At 38.6% G+C, this 20,131-nt stretch overlaps 1 protein-coding gene across 4 annotated transcripts in view; it reads right to left on the bottom strand.

The window, feature by feature from the left end:
- The window catches only part of LOC145986620 (anoctamin-4-like), a 154,675-nt gene that overhangs the window by 100,662 nt on the left and 33,882 nt on the right, over positions 1–20,131 (bottom strand). For 3 of the 4 annotated variants that reach the window (XM_083120846.1, XM_083120847.1, XM_083120848.1), the window contains exon 1: positions 9,749–9,847. The exons of the other annotated variant lie outside the window; for it this stretch is intronic. In XM_083120846.1, coding sequence (XP_082976972.1) covers positions 9,749–9,785 — 37 coding nt within the window. In that variant the 5' untranslated portion in view covers positions 9,786–9,847. Of the gene's footprint in view, positions 1–9,748; positions 9,848–20,131 lie in introns of those variants that run through there. 4 annotated transcript variants of the gene reach the window in all.

Below are 20,131 nucleotides of genomic sequence, written 5' to 3'. Positions count from 1 at the left end.
GACGAACTGGGTCACTTCGGCATGGCTAAAACTCTTAAGAGAATTAAGAGTAGATATTTTTGGCCTAAATTGAAGATGGATATAGCCAAACATGTTAGGGATTGTCTCACCTGCGCTAAAACGAAAATGGACAAATTAGGTATATTGAAGGATAAGCTACACATTAACCAGAAAAATCCTCATGAACTTTTATCAGTCGACCTAATTGGAAAGTTACCTATGTCTCATGGGTACCAGTATATTTTGACCATGGTAGATGTAGGGACCAAATTTGTCTCCACTTACCCTCTGAGACGAGGAACGGCCAGGGAAATCCTTAATGTAATGGAGAGAGGATATTTCTCCCATTTTCCAAAGGTGAGAGCAATTCTATCTGATAGAGGAACACAGTTTACTTCGGGATTGTGGAAGGAGTATTTAGGTAAGAAAGGGATTAAGTATTACTTCACCACTGCTTATCACCCCAGTAGTAATACCATCGAACGAATGAACCAAGAAATAGTGCGGTTACTCAGATTGTTCTGTCATCGTGAGCACCAGTCTTGGTCAAAGTATCTAACCGAAATTTCATGGCTCCTAAACAACTCTGTTTCAGACGTTACAGGATATGCACCTTCAGAGTTATTCTTTAACAGGCCTGTGCCTAATGAAGTTCTGGACCACTTCAACTGGCCCATCGACGAAGCCGATTCCCAAATAGACAACTGGGATCAAAAGTTATTCATGGCAAGAGCTAGAGAACGCTCCAAAAGTGAGAAAAGGAAGTTTAAAGTAAAAGGAAATGCATTCCTGTTGCAAGAAGGTGACTTGGTTCTTGTCAGGAACCATAAGCTGAGTTCCAGAAGGAATAAGACAATCGCCAAGCTATTTGAGGTGTTTATTGGCCCCTATGTCGCTACGGATGTTCGAAGCAACACTGCCCTGCTGTTGAACCCGACGACCAAGAACCCAGTCGACAGAGTCAACTTCGACAACCTTCGCCTTTACAGATGTTCTCCGGAGCGAAGAAGAGAAGTAATAGGGGAAGAAGAGGACCAAGTGACTTTAGTGTAGAAGAGACAGAGACTCTTACCAGTTTGATCTTTAATATTTCCAGTAAAAAATTTTTTCAGAAATTGTAAGTTTTAAATTTCTACCAAAAATTTTTGCCCGAGGAAGGGGCGTATGTAACGACCCTGCGAGGTCGCCACATTTAACAGCCCTGCGAAGTTGCAGTATTGTGTTTCGTTGGGAAGGTATGGATGAATAATGCATGCTAAATGTTTAAATGTGTTAACGGATCCACCTCTACGGTTATTAGTTTCGCTTATTTTTATTTGACCCTACGTGGTCGCTGTATTCTGTAAATGTTAACGGGTCCACCTCTACGTTGATGAACTTAGCTCAGGATTAGACCCTGCGTGGACGTTGTATTTGGTAAATGTTATCAATTATTGGGACATGATAATTAAAGGTCAAAAACCAGAAAAGTGGAATGTGAAATGAAAAAAAATGTAAATTAGCTCAGCGAGAAGCACTCTTTGAAATCAGTAAGTACTTGGCAGAAAGGCCTGGAGTTCAAATTCTGAGTACAGTGTGAATGTTTATGACATGAGATGGTTAGCCATTTTTATTGTCATTTATACTGTTCAATTTGTTGATGCAAGTGAGTGGTAAGGGTAAAGGTAAAGACACTTGAGTAAGTGTGCTAAAGGACATCTTTGTGATACGATTATAATAAACTGTTACATATATATGTATAAACCTGGTTTAGTCTTTCTTTACACCTAGCAAGCCCTGAGATATTTCTGAGTCCTTGTACTACGACTGAATCAGTTAGCACATATGGGTAACTTTTGCCGACCATCCAACTGCAGTGTTTAGCGTGTTGAACGCAGCCAGTACCAGTACTCCTGCGCCGTGGTGCTGAGCACTGCGTGGGTGGACGTTGCAACCTGTAAAGGAAAAAATAGGTTAAAAACCTAAAATCTCAGGTCTAGTTATAACGCGAAAGGAGATTTTGGTAAAGTTTTCGCGTTAAGATAATTGATGTTTCTTGATTAGAATTTCAGATGGAATTGTAGATGCACAAGGACAGATTAAAAAAAACTATATTTATCCCCAAGAAGCACAAAAATTCAAAGAAAACGCTGATAAGTGTAGTATTTCAATGAAAGCTAAACTATTTTGTAAAAAGTCAGCCGTCACGAACTCTATTTCAACGAGTTGTTCTTGGGACGTGTCAGAGAAGAAATGATGAATAGAGAAGAGTTTGCGTGGATTTTCTTTGAACGGAGGCAGCGTATCAGAAATCACGCCACGGCCACTTCAGTCTTGGTTAACAAGGTTAAGTTTTCGTATCACTTTCCAGGCCTTACGGACGATGGTTATGCAAGTTACGTACGCGTACTTACAAAATCCATATGGGAATAGCAACTGTGGGCGTGGCTAATAGCAACAGCCAATATTACTCCTGTTTCATATGAACTTTCGCACGGGTCGTCTTTTCCTTGTAATGAAGTGGTGCCGAGTTGAGGCATGGTGGTTCGGATCCCACTTTAAATTGTAGGTCCTGTCCCGATCAGCCTATATGTGCAGAAAGTGGACTTAACGCAGTCAAACTTGTAGACAGAATTGAAAACTAAGACGCAGTTGTAGCACTAAATTGAGAAGCGACATGGACCCTCCTAATGTGTGTAAAAAAAACAAAAAACAACCTCACTGCGCATGCGCGAGAACATACCGAGGCCACACGATGTACGCTGTTGAGATAACAGTCCAGTCGGAATGACACGAAAGCGCCCAGCGACATAAATGCGGCTTGTCGTGACGCTTTGGTACAAAAAGGTTGGATTCATTTCTGAAAGTTCGTTTTCAAGTAACACGTATCGATGGCCACTTCGGTTTGAAAGCTCCCTTAGGTATATTTCTGACCGAAGTGACACAACAACAGACAAGTGACACGCCCCATGGAAGTTTCACATCATGCCGTCGCTGTAGCCAACCTAACAGAAATATACGCCTCAGATCTAATTATAAAAAACTCAATATGCTGAACAAGGCAGAAATTTATTTTATTTTAAAACGTAAAGTAAACGTAACTTTCAACCTTCTAGCAAGGTCTTCTTCAGACTCTGTACCAAGTACAAAAGAAACAAGTTACAAAACAGGAAGTTATACACAGTGTGTGTGTACACAAAAATCACTCCCATCCAGACATAAGATTATTAGAAAGTTGTTTTTTCTGGAACATTCCAGCAGGTCCCCTGTCAACTGTACTTTCACCTGACAGGCGATTTATATAAACATTTCCTATCATCTGCAAAGTGGTTGGACTCACACTCTTTTTTCTTTCTTTCTTCATTCCTCTTCCTTCGTCTCTCCTCTTTCGCTCTTGTCCTTTCCACTCTTTCTAACACCTTCTTCCATTCTTTGCTTATCTTCAGTCCCCCATTCCAGTTCATTGTCTCTTCTTCTCTTTTCTTCTCTATTTCCTTTGACTTCTACCATTTTCTCACTAGTACTCTCTTCTCCCTTCCTATCTGCTAAGCCTCATCCCACTCTATGTCATGTCCTGTTTTTCTCGTGTGTATCACTATCCACATGATAGGAAATATTTAGCTAAGTCGCCTGTCAGGTTAAAGTACAGTTGACGAGGGAGGGCCACCTGCTGGAATGTTCCAGAAAAACCACTTTCTAATAATCTTGTGTCTGGAGAGGAGTGATTTTTGTGTGTGTGTGTGTGTGTGTGTATATATATATATATATATATATATATATATATATATATATATATATATATATATATTCCTGTTTTGTACCTTGTTTCATTTGTACTTGGTGCAGAATCTGAAGAAGACCTTGCTAGAAGGTTGAAACGTTACGTTCAGTTTACGTTTTAAAAAGAAATAAATTTCTGCCTTGGTCAGCATATTGAGTTTTTCATATCATGGACACAAGGCTTAATGGTGTTATAATTATAAAGTAATTTTTTTAACTTAATCAAACCCAATACACCTATTTTAACTGCAACATATTAATTGAAGAAAATACCGAACGTTTTACTGTGTTCGTTCTCTCATCCCTTTCATCAATTCACCATTCATTCTCATCGCCACCATTAAGCTAAGAGGTGAAAAAATATGTTGATAAAACGTCCATTATGAAAATGAAATATCCAGAAAGTCAGATAAATGGCAGTGCTTAATAGGTGTTTATCCATAATTTTCCATGTGGTAAATTGGTGTTTATGGGCTGCAAAGGTACATTTAAAGCAAAAAAACATAATTGGACCTCTGTGAGAAATTATTTGGAGGGGTGTTAAAATAATGAGGGTGTATTGGGGTGTACGGATAAATTACTGGAACCACGAAATTTTAAAAATGATTGGAATCGTTGAGGAGTGTGCGATGAAGAGCTACACAGAAATTTGACATCTACGTTTGAGCATAAGTCCACTTTATGCATAGGGATAATCGAGACTATACCTACAATTTGAAGCAAGAATCAAACCACAATGTGCCTCCACCGGGTATCGAACCTTGGACCCCTTGATCACAAGGCGACGATGTTACCACTACACCATCCGGGAGGCACTTTTGAAAGTAAGGCGGGAATTGCATCGACAGTGACATCGGTATGTTGCTATGCTTGAAACATTCTTTGCACCAAAGTTGCACAACGCACATCTTGACATCGAAAACATGTGGTTTCAGCAGGACGGAGCCACGCCACATACTGCTCGACAGTCGATGGAGGCCATTCGGAAACTGTTTGCAAGGCGGGTCATTTCACGTTACGGTGATATTCCATGGCCTCCGAGATCACCTGATCTCAGTGTTTGAGATTTCTTTCTGTGGGGACATCTCAAAAGCAAAGTGAACACGTCCTGCAACCATGGCTGAACTTAAACAGAAGATTGAAGAAGAAATCACTGGCATTCCTCGACAAAATGTATTTTTTCCTGTGTTTATTTTTGCATTTACGCGACATGAAATTTTCCCGTTTCCCTGCACCACCCTGTATTAGTATGCAAGGTAGATTATCTGGGGAGGGGAGGGAGAGGAGGTGCCTGGAAGGGGGATAAATTGGGGACTCATAACTCGAACAAGTAGTGAAACAGTTCTTTCCAAGTCCTTCACTTGTAAAGGATATTTAGCAGCATTAGCCGTTAGCTCAAACCCCGCTCACCTAGCTCGTTTTACTCACCTCTCCGCCACAAAGGTCGGTCTTGGTTCGACTCTCCAGGGTGAGAAATCTATGGCAGCAAGTTTGTCCTCCGATTTCTGGGCACAAAGCAGACCGGGACATGGTTCTAATCCGATGTTATGTGCCCTTCCTCTACACACCGTGTGTGTCTGTGTTCTCACGCATTTTGCACTTATGTATTTGACTCTATCCTTATAATTAAAGGGTCCCAGGTTCGATATCCGATGAAGGCATACAGTGGTTCGGATCCAACTTTAAAATGTAGGTTCAGTTTCGATAAGCCTATCTGTGCATAAAGTGTACTTCAAACAAAAGCCCAAGAGTAATTCGTTAATGGCAAATATTTAAGTATTTTTTCCCCGTGAAATGTGACGAAAAAGAAGTCTATAATAGAAGCAGTGTGCTTTCCTGACCTTAGAACAGACAATTAAGAATGAGACTAATGAAGTGTTTCGTGTTGAGTATATCGGGCGTTGCATATTGCAGGAACATGAACTTGGAGTAAGGCAAAGCGAATAAAACTTTAGAAATGTGACCACAACATGGCGAAGAATGGAGCGTGTGAAATGAACACAAAGTACAAAATAAAACTGTGTTGGAAAGAGTTGGTGAAAGAAGAGCGAGCAATCCTGGAAGTGATCAGGAAACTGGCAGCAGGTACACTGGCTAAGAAGTAACTGTCTAGATGGATGGAATGTTTCCTGTGGTGTTGGAAAATGTGACATCATTGATAATATACAAAAGAAATTTCTTTCCTATTTATATTTTAGATTTAAAATTATATTATAGTTATGACAACCTATTGAACAAGTTAAAAGTTGAATACCTTTCAGCTAGAAGAAACAGTAATGATATAAAATTCGTTGAGAAAATTTTAGAAGGTTGCTACTCTGTCCCTACGCTTTTATCGAGAATATCTATACGAGCTACGCCGTATCGAGTACGCACTAAAGGGTCGTTATTGACAACATCTACAGATTATAAATATAATGAGCTTCTAAACACCATAGTCAGTAGTTATAATGATTTCCAACGAGCCTAAAGATCAATTGTATTTTAATCATTCATCAGGCCTATTTTAATGACTTATGATGTATACTTTAATGTATATACCATTCATATTTTATTGTACCTCTTATTGTATTTAGTATTTGTAGTCACATCTTTATCATTCAATCTTGTATTATAAATTTATGACTTTTTTATTCACATGTATACGTACTGCTGTACTAAGGCCAGCCAGCTGTTTTTCAGCAGGATAATACTTGCATAAATAAATAAATAAAATAAATAAATAATGACACGCTGGAAGGGGTTGTTAACAGGGAAATGATCCGAGGAAGAAGATGATACATGCTATTGAATTAAGTGGATCGTAGGCTAGCATGATCGGAAAACCTGAAGGTTGTAGTGAACAAGTTTTTCATATAACTGTTTAATAATCTAAAAGTTAAAATACACAAAACAGTAATTTTGCCTGTAGTGAAACTTCGTCCCTTGCATTAAAAGAGAAACATAAACTAAAAGTATTTGAAAATAAAATCCTTAGAAAAATATTTGGACCTAAAAGGGATGAGGAGACATGTGAGTGGTGAAGGTTACATAATTTAGAACTGCTTAAATGGGATTGATTGGTTTAGTTTATTTTACTTTGCTTTTTGTGCCACTTTTGGCTATTTTGAGAAGATGGGGATGAGTGATAATTGTCGGAATTGCTTAAATTGGATTCATGTCCAGATATTATTGGAATAATTAAATCAAGAAGCCTTAGGCGGGCAGGCCATGTGGCACGAATGGGAGAGGATAGAAGAGTTTACAGGGTTCTTGTTGGGAAACCTGATGGCAAGAGACCTGTAGGAAGGCCAAGACGAAGATGGAGGGATAACGTTGAGATGGACCTAAAGGAAATCGGTAAGGATGGAAAAGATTGGATTAATCTTGCCCTGGATAGGGACACGTGGAAGGCTTGTTTTGCTGCAGCCATAAACCTTCTGGTTTAACAAGGCTAGAGAGTTAGTTTAATAATCTCATGTTAGGATCCGCATGTTGTCGTTTGTTAGAAGAGCGCCACAATTTCTATGTTGATTCAATTAATGTAATGTAAGCACGATTATCTGATGTAGTAATTTGTTTTCGATTAATATTTCATTGTGTGTGGTATCACTTTGACTATTCAAGAATGACAAAATGAACTACACACCACTACGAAACAAGTTAAATGTTCGTTTACTGCATAACAGTTGTTACTATCCTAAAATCGATATACGCTGAAGGACCCCTGAAGCTTTAGGATAAACGGTTGTGGAGTATTGCCTTATAATCACAAGGGTTACGGATTAGATTCCCGTTGAGGGACAGTACAATGCATAGGATTCTATAAAAGAAGCCTGTAGATTCTGACCTATTAGCTCTATGTATGCGTGAGTGTGTGCGTAAAGAGATAATCACGAAGTTAGCTACGGCTTTATTTTTATCAAAACTCAAACTGGAAAGTATGGCCTGACTCAGAACACCGCTTTGGTGGTGGAATTCTATTAGTATGGTATCTTGTGCCAACGAAGTTTTATTTCGGCAATATTTGCCGAAATCGAGTAAGAGTACGAAATCTGAACGTGGAAGAACCAACTTATGGCGAAGTGGTTAGCACAGCGTGTTGCGAAGCCATGTGTCCCTTACTCGAATCCAGGCCTGGGCATTGGTGCTGTTTTCATATGTCCTCTTTCATCAATTTCATCATATCACTCATCTTCGTCGTTCCGATTAGCCAAAAGTGGAAGAAATGGTAAGTAAAATAAGCCAAATCAATCCATTAATCAAACTTGCCCGACCCTGTGGCCGAGTGGTTAACAAATCGCGCTGCGACGCCAAGGGAACCGGGTTCGAATCCCGGTCAGGTTTGGTTGTTTGTGAATGTCCATTCATCAATTTCATCATTTCATCACTCATCCCTATCTTCGCAAATTAGCCAAGAGGAACAAAACGCGAAGGAAAATAAACTAAATCAATATATCAATCGAACTTGGAAGTTACATATTGATTTGAGAGTATTTTCTTATTTTTAGCCATTAACTTTGGGCAAGTCCAGCTAACCAACAAGGCTATAACTAATAATATACTATTGACAGAAAGTTTTTCGTGAGAATACTTCCTCGCCGTTTACAAAGAAAAACCTCTCTTTATATTTTTATGGAACAAATTTTTTACACAAGAGTTGAATTGAAAATGTAATTATTGTTGTCATTTTTTAGAACAATCATATAGCATCTTTCTTTGAGCATTCAAACATTAATTACCACATACAGAAATATGAAGAGTGGTAATTACTTATAAAATATGATTACTTCTTCAATAAGAAAATAATTACTTTGCGCTGCCATCTATGAACGAAAAATACACGAATGTTATTTTTAGAACCAAATTTTGTTGTGAAGGAAGGGCGAATTAATGGAGGGTATTGTCGGCGATTTTGAGGGCGAGGGGGGCAGTTGCCCCCCACATTTGCCCAGCACTATGCTAAACCTTATCTACAAAGGAAAATTAAACTGTCCTTGCCCCTTCCCAGTTTTGGAACCCAATCGCCGCCACTGATGGATGAACATCGCCAGGGTCAGACAGAGACGTACCAGGACTTTGATTGGTGGGTCAGTCCACCCTTGTAAATTAACGGTCACAGAAGGTCCTAAGCTCGAGTCACAAAAAGAGAAGTGAGTTATTCATTGTAATTTTCCTGGTTCATCCATTGAAATAAATGGGTGTAAGTACTGGCCTTCGCTGAAGTGTCAATTCAGCCAGGCAACACACCCTGGACTGAATTTATGCAGAACAACGAGGCTCTGGTATCTGGACCTACAGTCCGTATAATCCTCTGCAGGGCTGTGTTGCACTGTGCTTTGTCCTTATATGCGCTGAGTGTCTTTTTACAGCCTCGGCTATTAACATGGGTGGAGATCTTAGTCGTCAGAAACATGTGTTGGTTTTAGTTATGATGTTGTGACTGGTGCAAATAGCCCAAGTGCTGACACACGAAACATTTTCATTTCAATCAATCCAATCAACAACGATCCTCGCTATTGCAATTAATCAAAAGAATTAAGGAAGCAAGGTAAAGTTACCGAACCACAACACCAGCATACGCACAAATGAACATGAAAGAACAGTAGTTACTTTGTCGCCGCTGACATGGCTTCGTTAGCCTGCAACCGTTACAAAACTACATTTCACATCGCGAGATTGAACTCCTGTGTCCGGCACTAAATGCAGACGAACGGTAGCGTCGTTGGTTTGATTTTTGTTATGTACATTCGCTTTTCTTCCACTTTTGGCTAATCGCAACGATGATGCGATTGATGAAAGAACACTGACAAAGCACACCCATATCCGGCCCGGGATTCGAACCCGGAACACGTCGTAGCACGTTGTACTAACCACTCCACCACGCCGGTAGCGTCGTTGGAGTGAGAATTAGGTTACGCTCATACCAGACGATTTCCTCAATTCGTCAAGTTGTTTAAGAGGCAATGTTATTCGGAAGTGCAAGATTACAAAAGCTTTCAACACATACCCTTATCTTCCTGTTGCGCCGTCGTGGAATCGTCCATCACAGAGCACCGTATCACCAGTTCACCTGGCGACTGAATCCCTCGAAATAGCCGAGCGGGAAGGGGCAGGCTGCATATCAGGAGACTCACAACTCGCCGGTACATGTGACCTTCGAAAATCGATGCCACCACCACCTGCTTCGACGGCATCTAGAATTGCGTAGCGCACCACTCTTTTTTCCATTTTCTCTGCGTCTCACGGCAATTGCATGCGAGTAGCTTTGTTGCCTCTAAGTTATTAAACGCCGCCTTTGCCTGCTTCTTGTTTGATCGCGACGACGAAACAGCCGACGTTGGAAGAGAGCAAGATGTGGAGTTCTTCAAACTTTCCTCGAGATTTCTGGAGAACTTTCAATCAGTGTCTCGACTGTTCTGTCCTTATTGTGGATTTTGTAGTCAACTGCTGGATCGGTTTAGCCCGCTACGACGTCAGAGGTCCCGGGTTCGAATTCCGGCCTGGGGTGTGTTCTTTGCGAGTGTCCTTTTATCAATTTCAGCATATCATCACTATATTCGTAATTAGCCAAAAGTGGCAGAAAAGCGAAGTAAAATAAACCAAAACGATGAATTAAGTCGGTTTATTATGTTATAGAAGGTAAGAAACTTAGAAATTTTGAATTTTATAAAGTAGCCTAATAGAATGGTAGTATTCTTTCGTTCTGAGATGATACTTCAAATGAATCGTAACAGGTACCCCTGATTAGAGAAAAGCAGCAAGCCAAAAGCAATAACCTCCTTCGTCGGCCGTTACTCTCTGAAGCATTCAAAGAATGCTAAGTCAGTATCAAATCTATCTTCCTGGTTGATTGAAAGTAAGTTGCTGATGAACGGGTATTGGGGAGCAATAACTAGGTAGTGGAAGAAAGGATAAGTTAGAGTGTAACGGGCGACTTGGGGTCTTTTGCTTTGGAACGAGGAACGAGAAACATCGGGGAGCTTGAGCGAGTCTGCATAGAGCACTTCTAGGAGTTTTCTCCGAGGATTTCTTCATCATCGAATAGACAGGTAATATCCTTCTCTAACCATGTTGATCTAAACTGGAAGATATAAACCCAAATTCTTAGTGTTGTGCCATTTCAAGTGTGAAAGTAACCTCTCGCCTATTACCATCAAGTTATCTGCCAAAGGGCGAGTGCTCACCAGTGAGGATGAATGAATGACGAAGCTACATCACCCAAGCATAATGGTTAAGATTCTGGTAAGATCCCAACGAGCAACAATTCGTTACGTGGTGGAGGTAATTAAAAATAAATTGCTAATCAACAAATATTAAAAAACAATAACCAAATAATAAAAAATAAAAAAAATATAACAAACAACTTAAAATCTTTTACTTTAAAAACAAAAAACAAAAAAATCAAAAAAACTTAAACAAATCTGCATAAAGCACTTCTAAAAATCTTCTCCAAAAATGTCTTCATCATCAAATAAACAAATAATATCCTTCTCTAACCATATTAATCTAAACTAAAAAACATAAACCCAAATTCTTAATATTATACCATTTCAAATATAAAAAATAACCTCTCGCCTATTACCATCAAATTATCTGCCAAAGGGCGAGTGCTCACCAGTGAAAATAAATAAATAACAAAACTACATCACCCAAACATAATAATTAAAATTCTAATAAAGCTTTATTTACTTTAACATATGATAGAAAATGCAAATTCAAACTGTGTTATTTACAAAATTTGATTTGAAACAAATATGTACTGCTACCTTGAATAGTACACTTGATTGCAATTGTTACTCTAAATATGCAACTTAAATTTTCTTGTATAATATCTGTACTAATGCTTAAAAATAAATAAATATGAAGAAAGAAGTACGGTACTGCATAAATTTGCCCCATCTATATTTTGTTTAATCAAACACTGATTAAAATGCAATAACGCTATCGATGATTGGTTGTACTGGAATATAAAGATAAATTAAAAGAATTGAAGCAAGATAGTGCCAAGCCCTGGTCTAAGCAAATTCACAAATTTACATTAACGCTCGTAATTTTTCTGTCAGTCATACACTGTAGCTTAATCTATCGAAAAACAATTGTCTTGATAATGTCTAAAACTGACTTTCATATGAAACGTTTTGCAAGTGTGCCATGAACATAAATGTAATTTGGCACCATCTATCCCAAACGCCTTCAAGTATGATTGGGTAAAACAAATGAAAGATCAGAACTTGAACCAATTCAAAGCGCTCTACTAGCAAAGTTTATCTCTAACAATAGCATTGTCTGTTTCAGCTTTAGCGGATATTCTAGAATAACGACCTGCCACCGACCTGATCAGAACTAGACTACTAACAATTCGTTTATAAATCTATTCTTTGTCCTTCCATAATGACCCATTGACAGAATCGAGATTGCATTTTTTATTTGCTTCTTAATGCTTAGTGCCTCTCTTTATCTTCTTCTATCCACATAAAAACGATAAAGATAAGCAAATATCTGGGGCCAAGAGCGATTAAACTAAGATGAAATGTGTCACAAATTTCATCAGAAGAATGTCAAAAATGTTTTCATTTTTCAATCTATAATTTTCATTCCATTCCTAGTGAATTGCATACCAACTGAAAAACGTAATTGATCGACTTTCAGGGTATATAAGGCAGCACCTATGTATGGTAAAATCCCTCGATAGATACACAGAGAGTTAGATATTTATCCAAATGTATTCCTAAATACACTTCTACGATGATTGTTTGCTTCAGAAAGTTATATTATTAGATTATGTACAACTCGATGTTTTTCATGCATTTTTATGCAAAGTTTTGAATTCAATATGTTCTCCGAGAGAGAAAACTAAAATGTTGATGCCCTCTGGTGTTGCTTTACAACACCCTCAAATTTCAGAGTGTGTAGATGACGTCAGGACGAACAACTTTTCTTGGATAACGTTTTCTCGTTGAGGTCTCGTTTAGACACTACGAGCCCTCGAGCATTTTCCTATCCTGTGTATGAAATCATGTATAGCGGGGAAATATTAGTGAACATGACATTGATTTGAAAAGTATTGTTTGCGCGTTTCTTGAGATGAAACAATAAAATGCTTGTTTAACAAATAATAACATTTAGGATTGTTTCGAGAGTAGAGCCAGGGTGATCCACTTGGAGTCAGCGCTGCGAGACCAGGGATCCCGGATTGAATCCCGGTTAAGGCATATAGTCTGTTCCACTTACCTCTGGAGCAAGTCCGCGCATAACGGCAGAGACGGGGGAGAAATCGAGTGGGCAGTGCGAAGAAGTGCTGCTGCAAAGGATGGTAACTGCAGTCGCTCCCCCTCCACACAATCCAGTTCCCTTTCACGTGTTCATTGGTGGGGCCGTCTCGCGTCGCTACTTGCGCAGAGACTTGCTTTAGGTCGCTTACTCCAGAGATAGGTGAGACAGAGTATAGATGTTTGTGTCGGCGATGTTTTGGAAACTATAAGAAATTGGGTAACTAGACATTGGTAGACATATAACTGAAAAACACCAAAATTAGAAGTCAGTATGCAAGAACAAAGAAAGTCGTTAAGCCTTGGGAGGTTATGGTTCGATTCCCGGAGTGGGTGATTCTCAGTTGGAAATTTTTCTGACATGGTCCCTACATGGAGTAGCTCTGAGGCCAACACAGCCTCACATCACCTCCAGATCGAAAATGTGTGGGTACTTCCTCCAGTGTACCTTCATGGCGGTTTACACAGGGGATATATTTACGTATATTGTTTACAGCTTGATAGCTGTTACACTTGAAACATGTGCCTTAATAGATCTTTGAAAGTAAATTTTGCCATGAAGTCAGAGCTGAATAGAAAAATGATGAATAGGTTATTTCCCTTCTGTGAAGAACGAAAGCAGTTAACACCGTCGCCTTTCTATCAACACCGGAATTATGCGCTGGGGAGACGGAAGTTGCCCATCGTTATGAGCCTCCGCGGAGGTGGAAATAGTCCGCTGAACGACTGTCACTTGTCTTTGTGTCCCTCTTAATGGCCCGGTCTTGATGACGATCTTCGTTCGATCGCGTGACACGAAACGGTTTGTAAGACGTGGCACGTAAAGATCCATGTTGAGAATATCTTGGTCAGTGTGTCAACCCGCTATCAAAAGACTATCGTTACACATTCAAGACAATGCAAATGGATTATTCGCAATTTCATATTTCTGTGACATTTCTTTAATTTTTAAAGTTAATTTACGCATATTTAGGGGTGGTTACTGGAGTTCACTCCCTCCAGATGAGGCAGGGGAGGAGGGAATCAGCCGATCTCCGTGGCGGAGTCTCCCTCCCTCCCTCTCTCTCTCTCTCTCTCTCTCTCTGCAAGAAAGTATGAAAGAAAAAAGGAGGAAGAACAAAAAAGAATGAAAGAAAAGGGAGGAAGAAGAAAAGAGAATGAAAGATAAAAAGAAGGAAGAAAATAGAATGAAAGAGAATGAAACATAAAAAGGAGGAAGAAGAGAAGAGAATGAAGGAGAGAAAGGAGGAAGAAGAAATGAGAATGGGAAAGAAAAAGAAGAAAGAAGAAAAGAGAATGAAAGATAAAAAGGAGGAAAAAGAAAAGAGAATGAAAGAAAAAAGGAGGAAGAAGAAAAGAGAATGAAAGAGAAAAGGGAGGAAGAAGAAAAGAGAATGAAATATAAAAGGAAGAAAATAGAATGAAAGAGAATGAAACATAAAAAGGAGGAAGAAAAGAAGAGAAGGAGAGAAAGGAGGAAGAAGAAATGAGAATGGAAAAAAAGAAGAAAGAAGAAAAGAGAAAGAAAGAGAAAAAGGAGGAAGAAGAAAAGAGAATGAAAGAAAAAAAGGAAGAAGAAAAGAGAATGAAAGAGAAAAAGGAGGAAGAAGAAAAGATAATGAAAGAGAAAAGGAGAAAGAAGAAAAGAGAATGAAAGAGAAAAAGGAGGAAGAAGGAAAGATAATGATAGAGAAAAAGGAGAAAGAATAAAAGAGAATGAAAGAGAAAAATGAGAAAGAAGAAAAGAGAATGAAAGATAAAAAGGAGGAAGAAAATAGAATGAAAGAAAATGAAGAAGATGAAAAGAGAATGAAACATATAAAGGAGGAAGAAGAGAAAAGAATGAAGGAGAGAAAGGAGGAAGGAGAAATGAGAATGTAAAAGAAAAAGCATAAATAAGAAAAGAGAATGAAAGATATAGGAGGAAGAAGAAAAGAGAATGAAGCAGAAAAATGTGGAAGAAGAAATGAGAATGGAGAAGAAAAGAGAGTGGCTAGGCAGGGGTTTCGAATACTGAAATATATTTTTCAAGTTACATTGCAGACAAATTTTCAGGGTACTGGTGCAATATTACTCAATGTGAACTGGTCGAATGTTATTTTACTCGCTTGGGACAGTGCAGTGGTTCAAAATGGACGAAGAAAGGAGAAACAACAGACAAGGTGATCTATATTATATTATTGCTCGCCAATGCATGCAATTACATTAACGAAAATGCAGCCGTTTATAAATAACCTCAAATTTGCATTTAAGGAGCTGGACAGTCATGTTGATATAAAAATAACAGTACGTTGCTTGCGTTCCTGCAAGAAAAAAGTAGGAAGTTTTGAGGTGCAGCTCTGCAGGAAGAAAAAAGTATTGTTGTCTCGTGAAGCCGATACAAGACAACAATCAACAAAAAAATGTCTTTATGAGGAGAGTAATCATTACACTGTATTTTTGTGAATACTATATATATTTTTTTTACTCCATCTTCACGTAACTGTTTTTCCACATGGTGAACTTCGCCAAATTAGTTTATTAATTTCAAATTTACAATGTGTACCCACTGTCTTATAAGTAGACCTCGGATTTTAAGATTTTTACTGTTTTTTTTTTATTTACAGGTATGCAAGAAATAATAAGTTGTCAGCGTTTCGTTAAAAAACGCAACAATTGATGAAGTTTTATAGTGGCTAAAAAACCTATTTGGCTTGTTAGAACCTATTTAGGTTTATGCGCCTAAATCAAGACTGTTCTTACTTTCTTATATATTTTTAATGGTTTTACAGGAGGCATTTTCTTTGGTCACGTAAAAAGTTAATGACGAACGTGTTTGAAATGTACTCTCTGTCGATTTCCCTTCCTCCAAGTCCATCGTGATTTTTCAAAGCTCTAAACAAAGCAAAATGTCTGGTGCTACCTGTACAATCCAAAGTGGTCTGATCTGTGTGGTCTTGCTCACTTTCGCGTCACTTCGGTGCTTTGTGGCATACAAGCAGGGACGGCGCCAGGGGCGGGCACGAGTGGGCAAGCGCCCACCAAAAAATTCCTGTGCCCACCCGATTGCCCACCCAATCAAATTCAATAAGTACATATACTTGGAGATAGCTATATGAATAATTCGATAAATAAGTGTATTCTGGTGTTCATAACATGTATAGCTATTTTACTTGTGAATATTCTCTATGCTAGAAATATTCACATATTATCAACCCATAAAAAGCCAATTTTGTCATTAGAAAGTGAAAGCAAATACTAGAGCTATTGAAACAAAAATTGTGATAAAATGAATACTTCCATGATTAAAAGCAACTAGTAGGCTTAGGAGGCTCAAAATTATGCAGGGTATGATCAAGATTAGATCAGAATTTAGGGTGAACTTGAGGACTGTAGCTCCGAGCCTCCACATACGTATATATAAATCCCGCCCTGGGTATGGTTAAAATAATCTCCAAATAAACAAATAAAATAATCATCTTAGCCTTACTTCCTGCGGCAACACAATACATTATTTTGACTTTTTAATTATTATTATTAGAATAATTTAATCAAGAGGACTTAGATGGGCAGGTCATGTGACACAAATGGCAGAGGAAAAAAATAGTTTACAGGATTCTTGTTGGGAAACCTGATGGTAAGAGACCAGTAGGAAGGCCAAGACGAGGATGGAGGGGTAACGTTGAGATGGACCTAAAAGAAATCGGCAAGGATCGAAAAGATTGGATTGATCTTGTCCGGAATAGGGACAGATGGAAGGCTTCTGTTGCTGAAGCCATAAACCTTCGGGTTTAAGTATGCTAGAGAGTATAAAGTTTGTATTTAGCTCGGCATTAAAATTCTAGAAGTGTCCCTTTTTTATTTCATTACAATTTTTATATACTTGTTATCTTCAAATATCAATATGGTATGCGAAATATCAACTTTATATTCATTCTCCTAATAAGAAGGAATCACAATAATCACTACAATACTGCAGTGACTAAATTTTAATAAACCAGTTATGTATGGAAAAAGCTACATAATTATTCAATTGCTAATGAGTGGCTTATCCTATTTAGAAATCCTCTTTCCACACATAAATTTTGCCACATGAATCAGCCGAAAATGTCAACAGAATCTGTAGATGTAGCTGAAATAGAGAAAAAAGTTATGTCACGAAGTATCCAGAAGACGATTTTATTAGTTTGTTTTTAAATCCATTTTTATACTCAGATAGGCTAATCGGGACTAAACCTACAGTTTAACGTGTAGACCGAACCCGTGTGCATTGTGCTTCACCAGAGGAGGAGGGAGTCGAACACAGGACCTCTTCATTATAATGCGACAGCGTTATGCCTTTGTGGAAAAATATACAGAAAGAACTCGCACCAAACGTGGCATTTTATCACTACAGAAGATGCGTCCATTTTAGGAGGGCGATTGTCTGAGACAAATATTTGAGACTTTCGGAAAAAAACATCATTGTTCACGGAATTAGCTGCCTTGATCTACTAATGAAACGCTGTGCAATTGAAACTACCATCTCAACTTTCTAAGAGGTATGAACTAATGCAACTCCATTTTTGGAAGAGTAAGTTGTGGTTGATTTGTTATATTTAACCTTTAAACCTTTCGAAACTAACCCCTCTCTCGCCGCGGCCTTTCCGCGCGATTTTTAAATTTTTACACTTATTTCAGAAAAACGTTATATCTCTGAGACTATTTGAGCAATCTACTTCGGATAACTTTTGTTTGAAAACAAAAACATCGGAGCACGCGACCATGTACAATTCAGAAAGCCCAAGTGAGAAAAACGGGGTTGGGAGGGGCCAAGTCCCCAAATTTCAATGAAAAAATCTGACGTTCGCCCCCTCTTCTTCCGTTATTTTGGAAATGGGCGCAAACTTTTGCATTGTTTTCAAAGAATATATTTTTTGCAACAAAGGGAACTTCAAGTCTGTAGTCCTCATACAGGCTGAAATATGACGCAATATGTCATATTAGAGAATAAATTAGTATATCTCGGAGACTATTTGAGCAATCTACTTCGGATAACTTTTGTTTGAAAGCAAAAACATCGGATCACGCGACCGTGTACAAATCAGAAAGCCCAAGTGAGAAAAACGGGGTTAGCCTTTCGTTAGCCTAGGGATACTTAATGGACAATGAACAAAGAATTTGATTTCCGTGTGTGTTTTAAATCATTCCTAATAAGACGTTCATTTTAATCCAAACATTCAGTGGCGGCGATTAGGAGGACCGGAAAGTGGGGGATGCAGTTCCATCGCCAAATTTTGCCACTTTTTGCCCCCGCACTATGGCCTCTTTATGCTAAGCCCTTTCTACCAAGAAAAAGTATATTGTCTTTGACCCTCAAATGTTGGCACCCAATCGCCGCTACTACAAACATTGAGATAGATTTCTCAGTTGTACAAACCTTGTAAGCTAAGAAAAGTGACCCCTAAGGAGTAAAAAAAACTCTTTCAGTTAAAAACTCATACGATGAAAATACTATGCTCAGGAACATGCATTTAAATTACGAGAAACTTCACGATTATCTACCGTCGCACTTTCTATCATTGTCAAGTATGTGCCTTGTATTTGCAACACAAGCTTAAACCTAATTCACATTTATTTCACTGTATTAACATGCATGAAAGAATGTGATTAGAATGTATGGCTGCGCATGGGTAAACACTTCCTTGAAATAATTGTGTCCATCAGAGACAAAGCGAAAGGAAATGGAACAAGATGCGAGAATAGATTAGAAAAGAATATAAAGAAAACAAGAAAAGGGAAGGGAAAAGAAGTAAGAAGAAAATCGGGAGTGTAAGAGAGAGGAGATACATACGTCTTACATACACCATATAAACTATATATGGTCTTACATTTATACTGCCCACCCTAATCTATCAATAAGGAGCTTCTGCCCACCCGGTCGAAAATTTCTGGCGCCGCAGCCTTGCAAACTAACATTTCAGCATTGAAGTTTGCACCACTGACTATGTTTTTGTTGAAAGATTATTGTCAGCATATAAGATGATCCTGACAGACAAAATTGAGGAGTTTGACTGTGGATAACATGGAAAAAAATATTTTTGCCTAACTATACGGCGAAGAGTGGATTTTAATAGCAAATTTCCAATGGTACGTTCTGCCATCGTCGTAGGTTCAGGCAAGACACATAACGTTATGCAAGATAGCGCGTATATCAGGATGTAGATGTCCCATTTTCATTGCCGGTGACCAGTGGCGGCGATTGAGTCCCAAAACTAAGGGTGGCAAGGTGCCAAAACTAGGGGGGGGGGGGGCAAAGACAGAATATTTCCCTTTGCAGATAAGAGTGCAAGAGTGGCGAAAATTTGGAGGCAACTGCCCCCCTCGCCCCCTCATCGCCGCCAATTTTGAACTGTTTTAAGTTGTTTTTTTAACTACTTCAAAATTTTTCGAGCCTAACTATTTTAGAATTTTTAGTACCTATTTAAGTGTCTTTCGAACCTCTTTTAGGATTTTAGAGCCTATTTTAGGAAACTAAAAGCACACTTCTTAGAACCTAAAAAGTCTACTTATAAGTTTGTACAACGATGGCAACAGCCTCTCTCTTCTCACAGTGCACATTGTACGCTAACTCCTACGTGAGAACTGACCAGTTTCGTACAAAGCTTTCTCCATGACCATTTGGTGTAGTGAACATAGCGAGCGTTGCGTACCAAAGGAACATAGCAAGCACAGTTTTGTGAGGCCGCAGCTTAAGCATAATTTACAAATTAGTACTTCTTATGGCAATGTTGAAATCATTGACGTACGCAGGGGGGAGCTCATGGGGCCAGAGCCTATCCTAAAATATGGAAAAATCAAAATTTCCAAATGAAAGCAGTAAAGAACTCGGGAATAACCAAGGTAGTAAATGCAAATTCCTCTTAAAATGACACCGATAATTATTTTTGTCTTCGAATATCATTTAAAACGAAGATTGAAAATGGCAATTACGAAATATTTTATAGTGTAACCATGGTCCTACCTAGAACACAGCAATGTGATATCCACTTTTGCAATTCCAGCACCCTATGGAAAAAGTTCCACGTACGCTAATGGTTGATAGTGTAACCAATTTTGCATACTCTGCAAGAATAACATAATTTAAAAAATCAACATCATTT

Source organism: Lepisma saccharinum, chromosome 4 (genome assembly GCF_977018435.1).
Source record: "Lepisma saccharinum chromosome 4, izLepSacc3.1, whole genome shotgun sequence".
NCBI classification, from domain to species: Eukaryota; Metazoa; Arthropoda; class Insecta; order Zygentoma; family Lepismatidae; genus Lepisma; species Lepisma saccharinum.
This window is presented reverse-complemented; position numbering and strand designations above follow the sequence as displayed.